Below are 12,389 nucleotides of genomic sequence, written 5' to 3' on the forward strand. Positions count from 1 at the left end.
AATGCACTGCAGCAAAAAAGAATGTTATTTCTTTTTTTATTTTTTTTTTTAAATGGTGAAAAGTTTATTCAGAGGGTCATTTATTATTCAACCCCTCAAACCACCAGAATTCTGTTTGGTTCCCCTAAAGTATTAAGAAGTATTTCAGGCACAAAGAACAATGAGCTTCACATGTTAGGATTAATTATCTCTTTTTCCAGCCTTTTCTGACTAATTAAGACCCTCCCCAAACTTGTGAACAGCACTCATACTTGGTCAACATGGGAAAGACAAAGGAGCATTCCAAGGCCATCAGAGACAAGATCGTGGAGGGTCACAAGGCTGGCAAGGGGTACAAAACCCTTTCCAAGGAGTTGGGCCTACCTGTCTCCACTGTTGGGAGCATCATCCGGAAGTGGAAGGCTTATGGAACTACTGTTAGCCTTCCACGGCCTGGACAGCCTTTGAAAGTTTCCATCCGTGCCGAGGCCAGGCTTGTCCGAAGAGTCAAGGCTAACCCAAGGACAACAAGGAAGGAGCTCCGGGAAGATCTCATGGCAGTGGGGACATTGGTTTCAGTCAATACCATAAGTAACGTACTCCACCGCAATGGTCTCCGTTGCAGATGAGCCCGTAAGGTACCTTTACTTTCAAAGCGTCATGTCAAGGCTCGTCTACAGTTTGCTCATGGTCACTTGGAGGACTCTGAGACAGACTGGTTCAAGCTTCTCTGGTCTGATGAGACCAAGATCGAGATCTTTGGTGCCAACCATGCACTGCATACGACCCCAAGAATACCATCCCTACAGTCAAGCATGGTGGTGGCAGCATCATGCTGTGGGGCTGTTTCTCAGCCAAGGGGCCTGGCCATCTGGTCCGCATCCATGGGAAGATGGATAGCACGGCCTACCTGGAGATTTTGGCCAAGAAGCTCCGCTCCTCCATCAAGGATCTTAAGATGGGTCGTCATTTCATCTTCCAACAAGACAACGACCCAAAGCACACAGCCAAGAAAACCAAGGCCTGGTTCAAGAGGGATAAAATCAAGGTGTTGCAGTGGCCTAGTCAGTCTCCTGACCTTAACCCAATTGAAAACTTGTGGAAGGAGCTCAAGATTAAAGTCCACATGAGACACCCAAAGAACCTAGATAACTTGGAGAAGATCTGCATGGAGGAGTGGGCCAAGATAACTCCAGAGACCTGTGCCGGCCTGATCAGGTCTTATAAAAGATGATTATCAGCTATAATTGCAAACAAGGGTTATTCCACAAAATATTAAACCTAGGGGTTGAATAATAATTGACCCACACTTTTATGTTGAAAATTTATTAAAATTTAACTGAGCAACATAACTTGTTGGTTTGTAAGATTTATGCATCTGTTAATAAATCCTGCTCTTGTTTGAAGTTTGCAGGCTCTAACTTATTTGCATCTTATCAAACCTGCTAAATCTGCAGGGGGTTGAATACTACTTGTAGGCACTGTATGGACACTACAATGTACGGGGCATTACAAGGACTTATTTGCAATATTTAATTCTACAACATCCAATGTATTTGACATCATGGGTGTTTTCCAGAGACTAAATCGTCACTACACCCATAGGTGAATTCCCAGAGGGGTGTAATTTCCAAAATGTGGTCACTTGAGGGGATTTCTTTTGTTTTGGCACTTAGGGGGCTATGCAAATTGAGTCTGTAAACTATTCTAGGAAAGTCTGTGCTCCAAAAATCAAATGCCCTTCCGAGCCCTGCTGTGCAGCCAAACAGTACTGTATGGTCACATTTGGGGTATTGCTACGTTCAGGAGAACTTGTATAACATATTATGGGGCTTTTTTTTACCTATTTCTCTTGAGAAAATTGGAAATTTAGGGTTAAAACAACATTTTAGTGATAAAAATGTAATTATTTTTTGTTCACCGCCCAATAGTGAAAATTTTGTGACACACCTGTAGTGTCAATATGCTCACTGCACCCCTGGCTGAATTCATTGAGGGATGCAGTTTGTAAAATGGGGTCACTTGTGGGTTTTTTTTTGCTGTTTTGTCATCTCAGGGGATCTGCCAATGTGACATGGCAACCGCAAACCATCAAACTAAACCTACACTCCAATATGGCGCTCCTTCACTTCTTCACTTTGTACTGTGCCTCAAAGTAGTTTTCCATCACATGAGGTACTGGCGTACTCAGGAGAAATTGCACAACAACTTGTATGGTCCATTATGTCCTGTAACCCTTGCGAAAATGAAAGATTTGGGGATAAAGCAACATTTTTATGTTTAAAAATGTATTTTTTCATTTTCACAGCTCAACCATATAAAATTCCATGAAGTCCCCAGAGGCTCAAGGTGCTCACCTAGTTTCAGGAATGGGGTCACTTGTGGGGGAGCTCCATTGTTTAGGCACCTTGCCTTCTAAGCTCTAATGTGCGCCCAAAAAGTACCTTTCCACCACATATGAGGTGTTGCTCTTGTGGCGCCCCTCAGGATCTTGTCGCCACAGGGTACTGCACCTTAGTTAAGGTGAGGTATCCATCTCAGGTAAGGGAGGGGTTAGTCACCGGTGTTCCACATTCACACTTTATATATAGCTTAGGAACCTTCCCACAGGGTGGGATGGCTCAGGGTGGGCTGGGGGGTGGCCACCTTGATGCATGGGACTTCCCGGTCACTGAGGCCAGCCTCCTGGGGGGGCGAGGTCCACTTGGGGTAGATATAGGCACAACACTCTCACATCAGACTGATCAGTGGGGACCATAGTTCTGACAAGACACCTCTGGACCTCTTGGACATCACTAGGCCCTGGGCTTGGAGCTCAGCCTGGTTACCTAGCCACTGAGGGGAACATACTAGGAAAAGGACCTTCTCTCTCTTTCTCTCTTCAAACACCAGTGGTGGCCCCTCACTTTCTTGGGATTGACCGGAGCCCACGACGGCAGACACCAGCACTTGAGTGCAGCTTTAATTCAGTGAGTCAAAAGAACCTGGAACCGCAGTTGCCGACTCAGACTATGATTAGTGACACCGTCGCCCCGCGCTCCGGCACCTCTAAGGGACCACCATTCCCCTGTTTTTCACCCGTGGACCGCTCCGCTTGTGGGGAGCGACACCATCCCGGCTGCCGTAACACCTGCCTCAGCGAGGAATTCTGCAGCGGTGGCTACTCCCTGGCCGCATACCACAGTTGGCGTCACAACAAACTTTTCCCAATCACCCCACTTTCCCTTCATTTGCTGTACGCCTTGGGGCAACGGAACCAGGTGAGGCCACCCGTCACAACGCCTGACCCCACCCGCAATGGCACGGCAAGGAGTAGGTTAACCACCTGCCCCGTGGGGCGCTGCATTGTACTCAGGAGAAATTGTACAATAAAGTGTATGGTATATTTTCTCCTGGGAAAATAAAAGATTTGGGGTTAAAGCAACAATTTGGTGTTAAAAATGTATTTTTTTTATTTTCACGGCTCAACGTTATGAACGTCTGTGAAGCACCAGGGGGTTCAAGGTGCTAACCAAACAGCTAGATAAATTCCTTGAGGTATCTAGTTTCCAAAATGGGGTCACTTGTGGGGGATTTCCACTGTTTAGGCACCTCAGGGGGTCACGTCGTCCACTAATGATTCCAGGTAATTGTGTGTTCAAAAAGTCAAATGGCGCTTCTTCCCTTCCGAGCCCTGCCTGGCGCCCAAACAGTAGCTTTGCACCACATATGGGGCATCGGAGTAACCAGAACAAATTGGCCAAGTCAGGAAGGTGAAGAATCCATCACGTTTGTTCATTCATGTACTTGTTAATAAAGTTATGAGAATCAAAATGAAGGTGGTGGGAGGAAATAGAACTTGAATCACGTGATCCAGACATATGACGTCAGCAGAGGCTGTCAGCAGCAGGACCCACCCTGGTCACGTGACCGAGAGGGCGGGGTGCTTGGGAAAATGGCGTCGCTGCTGCAGCTGGAGAGAGTCTTGTACTTAGTTCACGGCGAGAAGGAAATCCGAGCTCCGTTGTCGCAGCTGTACTTCTGCCGGTACTGCAGCGAGCTCCGGTCCCTAGAATGCGTCTCTCACGAGGTAAATCGGTCATCAACACCCTTCAATAATCCGGCATCATTCTAACCGGTGACGTCCAATAGATTAACAGGAAGCTGTCTTCCTGTTTGTTGATTGGCTACTTTCATATGTCAGTCATATATCCCCGCCTATGTAATGGGGTTGGGTTTTGAGATGTGCGCTGTGATTGGTTGCTTACACGAATATTCTAAGCACCGATTGGATGACTGCCTGTCACTTACTGTCACATCGGCTGGGATGATACAGCAGCGGTTCCAGGCTGCGTCTTTAGGAGAGGCCGTGGTCTGAGGCCTAGCTGATCTGCAGTGTTGTTAGAGAAACCTACACACACCCGTGACTCGAATGTCACCCTGTCGTAAAGTGACCCTGACTGTCGTAAAAGTGACTGTACAGTAGATTTTTTTTTTTTTTTAATAGAGCAGTCAGAGAACCCTCTGTTATTCCTCTTGGAAATGTAGGAATATATTAACAGGATGTGACTGTTTCCTTCATCAGGATCCCCTATTAACCAGGTGAATGGCTGGGCTCAGTTGTAAATGTGTTCATGCTTTTCCAGGCGGAACAACTGAGGAACATGCTGGCGAATGCATCAGTGGGGTAATGTCCGGATTCGGTCTCATTGTTCTGTACTGAATCCAAACACAATGCTGAATTAATTAACCCCTTGTTGGTATCAGCTGTACATGTGTCACTGTGGGCGATACATGCGGTGGGTGGCAGCTGTACTGATCTCTCGTTACCCATTTAATGCCCCTTTCAGTCCCTGACTGTGGTACTTTAGTGTGGTGCTGACATGGGTGCCCATCACCCCACCATGACACTTATGTGCGGGGGCGGAGGGGTTGCCATGGCAGCAGTGAACACAGAAGGCCCCGTCCCTATCTTTGTACCCCTATGGTAATGCAGTATTAAAGGGAACCTGTCACCAGATTTGGGGCCTATAAGCTGCGGCCACCACCACTGGGCTCTTATATACAGGATTCTAACATATTGTATATAAGAGCCCAGGCCGCTGTGTAGAACGTAAAAATCACTTTATAATACTCACCTAAAGGGCGGTGCAGACTGGTCAGATGGGTGTCTCCATTCTCTGGTGCCGTCTCTTTCCGCCATCTTTGTCCTCCTTCTGAAGCCTGGGTGCACGAAGCGCCTACGTTATCCACACAAGCCGGCATTCAGGTCCTGCACAGGCGCACTTTGATCTGCCCTGAGCAGCGCAGATCAAAGTATTGTAGTGCGCCTGCGCAGGACCGGCGAGTGTGGATGATGTAGGATGCGTCATGCACCGCGGCTTCAGAAAGAGAACGAAGACGCCCATATGGCCCAACTCCACCGCACCACCCTTTAGGTGAGTATTATAAAGTGTTTTTTTACGTTCTACACAGCGGCCTGGGCTCTTATATACAGCATGTTAGAATACTGTATATAAGAGCCCACTGGTGGTGGTGGCTGCAGCTTATAGGCCTAAATCTGGTGACAGGTTCCCTTTAAGTACAAGAAATCACAGGTTCAAGTCATCTACAGGGAATAAAAAGTGTAAGAAAAAAATTATAAAATAATAATAAAAAATAAGTTTTCTCCTTTTTTTTTTTTTTGGACCCTAATACATAGATAAACTCTACAAATGTATGAATATGTTAAGCCCGGCAGCTGCATCCACATACGCCTGATGATCATGTAACAAAATCTAAAATTCTGCTACCTCATTGATAAACGTCAGGAAAAAATGCCCCAAACTCCAGAATGTTGTTTTCACTTTAAGAAAAATAAAAGAAGGCAATGAAGACATGAAAAAGTCAGTGCTCAAAATACAAGACGAGATCTCCGCTCCGCGTACGTAATCGTGACGGGTCTCAGAAAATGGCGACACATCAGATTCTATAGGGATAATAATTATATATATATATATATATATATATATATATATATTATAATATATATATTAATATATATATATATATATATATATATATATATATATATATATATATATATATATATATATATATATATATATATATATATATATATATATATATATATATATATATATATATATATATTATAATATATATATATATATATTATAATATATATATATATATTATAATATATATATATATATATATTATAAATATATATATATATATTATAATATATATATATATATATATTATAATATATATATATATATATATTATAATATATATATATATATATATTATAATATATATATATATTATAATATATATATATATTATAATATATATATATATATATATATATATATATATATATTATAATATATATATATATATATATTATAATATATATATATATATATATATTATAATATATATATATATATATATATATATATATTATAATATATATATATATATATATATATATTATAATATATATATATATATATATATATATATTATAATATATATATATATTATAATATATAGATATATCTATATCTCTTTCTTTCCCCCCCTATTTCACTGCACTTGGAATCCTTTTTTTTTTTTTTCCCCCGTTTTCCAGTTCATTATATGATAACATAAATCATTCAAAACCACAAGTCGTCCTGTAATAATCAAACCCTCATAGGGTATGGGGAAGGAAAAAAGAAAACGTGCTGCCCGAAAAGGAGGAAAAACAAAAGAGCAAATTGTCCAAGGTGGGAAGGGGTTAAAATAAAGTGCACACAAGAACCAATCAAGCTGGAGTAGGAAAATAATATTTCCTTGCCATATTTGATCACCCACCGCTCTGGCGCTGTGCCCCTATTGAACAATTAACAGAAAAGGGGGCAAATGTTTCCGTTTAAGAGGTATTCCAGTGTAAACATGTTACCACCTATCTGCTGGATACCTTATATCTGTAAGTGAGGGCCAATGTGGGAAGAATGGGGGACCCCACTGATCCAGCATTTAGACTAGGCCAGAGTCCACCCTCTTAAAGGGCATGTCCTAACATATTGATCCACTATCCTCATGATAATTATCTGATCAAGGGGGTCAGACACCTTGCACCCCGCCAATTAGCTGTTATGTGCTCCGGTGGCCAGTGTTGGACCCCCATCAATTTGATTCAACTCTCATCATAACTCCCTCTCTGCGCCTCCTGTTCCCTCCTCCCGACACTCTGTGCCGCCTGTCTCCCCACAGCCCTCTGCGCCGCCTGTACCCCCCTCCCCACCGGCCCTCTGCGCCGCCTGTCCCCCCACCCCCCCCCGGCCCTCTGCGCCGCCTATTCCTCTACCCTTCTAGCCCTCTGCGCCGCCTGTCTCGCCTCCATCCCTCTGACGACTGTTCCCCCACCCCCTCCCGACCCTCCGTGCCGCCTGTTCCCCCTCCCCCTCCCGACCCTCCGTGCCGCCTTTTCCCCCTCCCCCTCCAGCCTGGTCCTCTGCGCCGCCTGTTCTTCTACCCCCCAGCCCTCTGCGCCACCTGTCTCCTCCCCCGGCCCTCTGCGCTGCCTGTTCCTTTCCCCCTGGCCCTCTGCACCGCCTGTCCCTTCCCTTACCGCCACCTGTTCCCCCCCCCCCCCCCCCCCACCCCCATGGCCCTCTGTGCTTCCTGTCCCTTCCCTTACCGCCACCTGTCCCCCCCCCCCCCCCTCCCACCCCCATGGCCCTCTGTGCTGCCTGTTCCTCGCCTTGGTCCTCTGCGCTGGCTCCTGTTTCTGATGAAGGAGGGAGAATATGCCGGTTGGGAATGCATCTCGAGCCCCCTGATACTCGATCGTGTATGGGGCAGTGCCGCACTCATCAGTAATAACAAGCCTCTGTCTTCACGCTGTCATGTCTCCGCTCTCTCCTACAGGTGGACTCGCACTATTGCCCCAGCTGCCTGGAGAATATGCCGTCAGCTGAGGCCAAGCTGAAGAAGAACAGGTCCGTACTTTTCCTTGCTGATTCCTCTTCTCTTCGTCTCTCTTGTGCCTCCTCCCCCCCCCCTCCCCCCCGTGTATAATTATCGGGTGCGGGCGGGGGTCATGTGATGAGGCAGGGGCTTTGTGTTTCGGATCCTCACGCTCGCTCTTGTGGTCGATGATCGCCATCGGGTTTAGCCTCTGTGTGGGGGAAAAAAATTAGAGAATGTTTTATTCATTGACAGTAAGCAGAGGTGTGGACCGTGATGAGGTTTTCAGACCCAGATATTTTATCCTACAACATCAGATTGCCCTAATGGACACCTTGTGATATTTGGCTGTAGGGATCTCTTCTTGGGGTCTCTGTATTGATCACGGCACAACCCTTTAATTACTGATTAGCGCATATTGATGAGTGTGACCTCTTCTGTCTGTTCCTGTGCAGATGCGCCAACTGCTTTGACTGCCCGTGCTGCATGCACACGCTCTCCACCCGGGCCACCAGCATCCCAGCTCCTCTGCCTGACGATCCCGCCAAGACCACCATGAAGAAAGCCTATTATCTCGCTTGTGGCTTCTGCCGCTGGACCTCCAGAGATGTTGGGATGGCCGACAAGTCAGTGGGTGAGTGGGCTACATAGTCTGGACCCCCCATACACATTACATAGGTGTCGGACAAACATTCATCTTCTGACTCCTACCCCCCATACACCGGTAGTCTCAGCTTGGCCGATCGTTCCTGTGTTCTCTATGAGAGAGCCGCTGCCGGTGGTTTATCTCCAGGGAAAACAAATGGATCGGAGTCTCAAATTCAGGAGGTCGGATCCTACTGTCCCCTCCCTCCCTTCCACAAACATCATCTATCACGGGAGAGTCGGGGGCCCCCCATACAGAGTGCACTGTCAGCGGATCTTTACGGTGACTTAAAGGGATTTCCCATCTCCAGAATCCTATCCCATTATGTAGTAGGTGTAATAATAATATAATATTAGCAAATCCCTCCAATTATAAATGTAGTATAGTTCTCCTGATTAGCCATGTCTCTTACCTCATGTGCAGGGCATTGCAGCTTAGGCAATAATATTATTATTAATTCACTTATATAGGACCATTAATTCCACAGCACTTTACATACATCAGCATCCATGATTATGACCACAAGCAACTAACTAGCTGTCACTATGAGTGGACGTAACCATGGATACCTAAGCTGCAATGCCCTGCACATAAGGTAAGAGACATGGCTATATCAGGAGAATTATACTACATTTCTAATTGGAGGGACATGATGATGATAATAATAATAATAATATCATCATCATGTCCCTCCAATTAGAAATGTAGTATAATTCTCCTGATATAGCCATGTCTCTTACCTTATGTGCAGGGCATTGCAGCTTAGGTATCCATGGTTACGTCCACTCATAGTGACAGCTAGTTAGTTGCTTGTGGTCATAATCATGGATGCTAATGTATGTAAAGTGCTGTGGAATTAATGGTGCTATATAAGTGAAGTAGTAATAATAATAATAATATAATAATATGACTTCACTTATATAGCACCATTAATTCCACAGCACTTTACATACATAAGCATCCATGATTTTAACCACAAGCAACTAGCTAGCTGTCACTATGAGTGGATGTATCCATAGATACCTAAGCTGCAATGCCCTGCACATGAGGTAAGAGACATGGCTATATCAGGAGAACTATACTACATTGCTAATTGGAGGTATTTGCTAGTATTATTATTATTATTATTTATTTATTATTTGCAAATCCCTCCAATTAGAAATGTAGTATAGTTCTCCTGATATAGCCATGTCTCTTACCTCATGTGCAGGGCATTGCGGCTTAGGTATCCATGGTTACGTCCACTCATAGTGACAGCTAGTTAGTTGCTCGTGGTCATAATCATGGATGTTGCTGTATGTAAAGCGCTGTGGATTTAATAGTGCTATATAAGTGAATAATAATAATAATTAATAATACCTACGCTGCAATACCCTGCACATGAGGTAAGAGACATGGCTATATCAGGAGAACTATACTACATTTCTAATTAGAGGAATTTTCTATTTGTATTAATAATAATAATAATAATAATAATAATAATAATATTATTATTATTACACCTACTATATATTAGAATAGGATTTTGCAGATGGGATATCCCTTTTAAGTCTCCTGTATGAGATCCCTAATGCTCAGTATATTGTTTAAATCTTAATATATGCTGGGTATATATAGGCCCCAATGTTAGATTGGTGGGGGTCTGCTCCTTGGGACCACTCATTTCTGCAGTCGGGTTGTTCCATGCAAATGAAGCTACGTAGAGCTCTGGATGATACATGACAAATAGTGTGATCTGCTGCAGCTCCCCGGAGACCTCCGGCCATCAGCCGTGTCATCAGTGTGGATCAGTGGACTGATTGTTACTGGTCTGGACTGTCAGTTGTCAGGAGAGCCCCCCCACGGCTAGCAGGGAGTCTGGGGGCATGAAGATTGCAGATGCAACAACCCCTTTAAGACTTAAGGCCCTGTCACACACAGAGATAAATCTTTGGCAGATCTGTGGTTGCAGTGAAATCATGGACATATTGTTCCATTTGTACACAGCCACAAACCTGGCACTGATTGTCCACAATTTCACTGCAGCCACAGATCTGCCACAGATCTGCCACAGATCTGCCACAGATCTGCCACAGATCTGCCACAGATCTGCCACAGATCTGCCACAGATCTGCCACAGATCTGCCACAGATCTGCCACAGATCTGCCACAGATCTGCCACAGATCTGCCACAGATCTATCTCTGTGTGTGACAGGGCCTTTAGACATCTTCTGTTCTTGACTTCTGCTTTGTTCTTCTGTCGGGAGAGACTTTTGACTGGTCGCTCGGGGGTCTTGCTCCTCATCTAGTGTGCCCGCCTGGGGTCCTCACTGGTGCAGACAGAATATCAGGCGTTGAATGATTTTACCATAGCATGGCCACGTTCTTGTATTTCATCGCTTCTTTTCTTACTGGTTCTGAATCCTCTCTGTAAAATCTTTTGCTTTTTTTTGCAGCGAGCGGCGGATGGCAGGAGCCGGAGAATCCGCACAACCAGAGGGTAAGTGCTGGAGGGTGAACTGTCCGCGCCTCCAGTACATGTGTGCTGGTGATGGACGGCCTGATGTGTAGGACTTTGCATGGGGCGTCTGCACTCAGGGGCAGGCTGGGATTAAAGGGAACCTGTCAGCGGATTAGTGACTGCGGGGAATGCAGGCTTGAGAACATTAAATGGCTAGTCAGCGACCGTGTGTCCTGGCTGACTAGTCCGAGTCAGGTCCTCGGCGGCTTCTCCCTATGTCTGCCATTCTATGGGATTCTACAATCTCAGCTACATTAGTGCACAGATGTAGCAGGGTCGAGTTTGTCAACAGTGTATTGGGATTCCCCACCGTCCTTTGTAAAGCCAAACACAAAACTTCTATTGTATGAAGATGTAGCAGAGCTGATCTGGCACAGCCACAATGACCATATCACGTGTCCTCAATAGCTTTCCATAGGACTACCGGGGATTTATCACAATGCTGCAGCCCCAAAATGAAGTGGCACGTTCAGCTCTGCTGCTTTAGTCATCAGAGACAATCTTAAAGGGACAGCACAGACCAAAGAGCAGTAAACCTGCATAGGTGGCGTCAGTATGACCCCTATACCGCACCCATATGCTCCTCTTTGGCTGCAAATACTCAACAATGCCAACAGAGATATACACTCTGTAGTGTGGCCTCTGGGTGATTGTGTGGTGGGCGAGCTCGGGTGGGTGACAGCTGGGCTCCAGGACTGGTGGCCGTGATCGGAAAAGACCCTAACCGTTTAACCCTTTATACCGATCTGTTCACATCATTGTGATTGCTGAGGATGAAGACTTTATACAATAACGTAAAGTGGTCCCCAGAGCTATGTAATGTCCGCCCCTGTGTACAATGTGTTCTGCTGGCCGGGTGTAAAGTTATAGCCGTGAAATGTGGATGTGACCAGAATCCAGCGGGGAGAAATAAGTGTCTCTTATTAACACGCAGTCTGGGATCTTTAATAATTTCTCTTGAAGGATTATTTTCAAACTATTAAGTTATCCCCCATCCATAGGAAGGGATAACTTACTGATGAGTGGTGGTCCGTAGCTAGGACCCCCTCACAGTTCTGAAATCCGAGCAGAGCTCTGTCTTGAATGGCCCAGAGCTGTGCATGCTCGGCCTCCATCTTGAATGGCCCAGAGCTGTGCATGCTCGGCCTCCATCTTGAATGGCCCAGAGCTGTGCATGCTCGGCCTCCATCTTGAATGGCCCAGAGCTGTGCATGCTCGGCCTCCATCTTGAATGGGCCAGAGTTGTGCATGCTCGGCCTCCATCTTGAATGGCCCAGAGTTGTGCATGCTCTGCCTCCGTCTTGAATGGGCCAGAGTTG

At 45.3% G+C, this 12,389-nt stretch overlaps 1 protein-coding gene across 1 annotated transcript in view; it reads left to right on the plus strand.

The window, feature by feature from the left end:
* The first annotated feature begins 3,855 nt into the window (after positions 1-3,855).
* The window catches only part of DCTN4 (dynactin subunit 4), a 60,749-nt gene continuing 52,215 nt past the window's right edge, over positions 3,856-12,389 (plus strand). The window contains exons 1-4 of the mRNA XM_075343368.1: positions 3,856-4,048; positions 7,885-7,955; positions 8,379-8,557; positions 11,006-11,049. Of these exons, the coding sequence (XP_075199483.1) occupies positions 3,914-4,048; positions 7,885-7,955; positions 8,379-8,557; positions 11,006-11,049 (429 nt within the window). The 5' untranslated portion in view covers positions 3,856-3,913. The remainder of the gene's footprint in view (positions 4,049-7,884; positions 7,956-8,378; positions 8,558-11,005; positions 11,050-12,389) is intronic.

The sequence above is a fragment of the Anomaloglossus baeobatrachus genome, chromosome 4, assembly GCF_048569485.1.
Source record: "Anomaloglossus baeobatrachus isolate aAnoBae1 chromosome 4, aAnoBae1.hap1, whole genome shotgun sequence".
NCBI lineage: Eukaryota > Metazoa > Chordata > Amphibia > Anura > Aromobatidae > Anomaloglossus > Anomaloglossus baeobatrachus.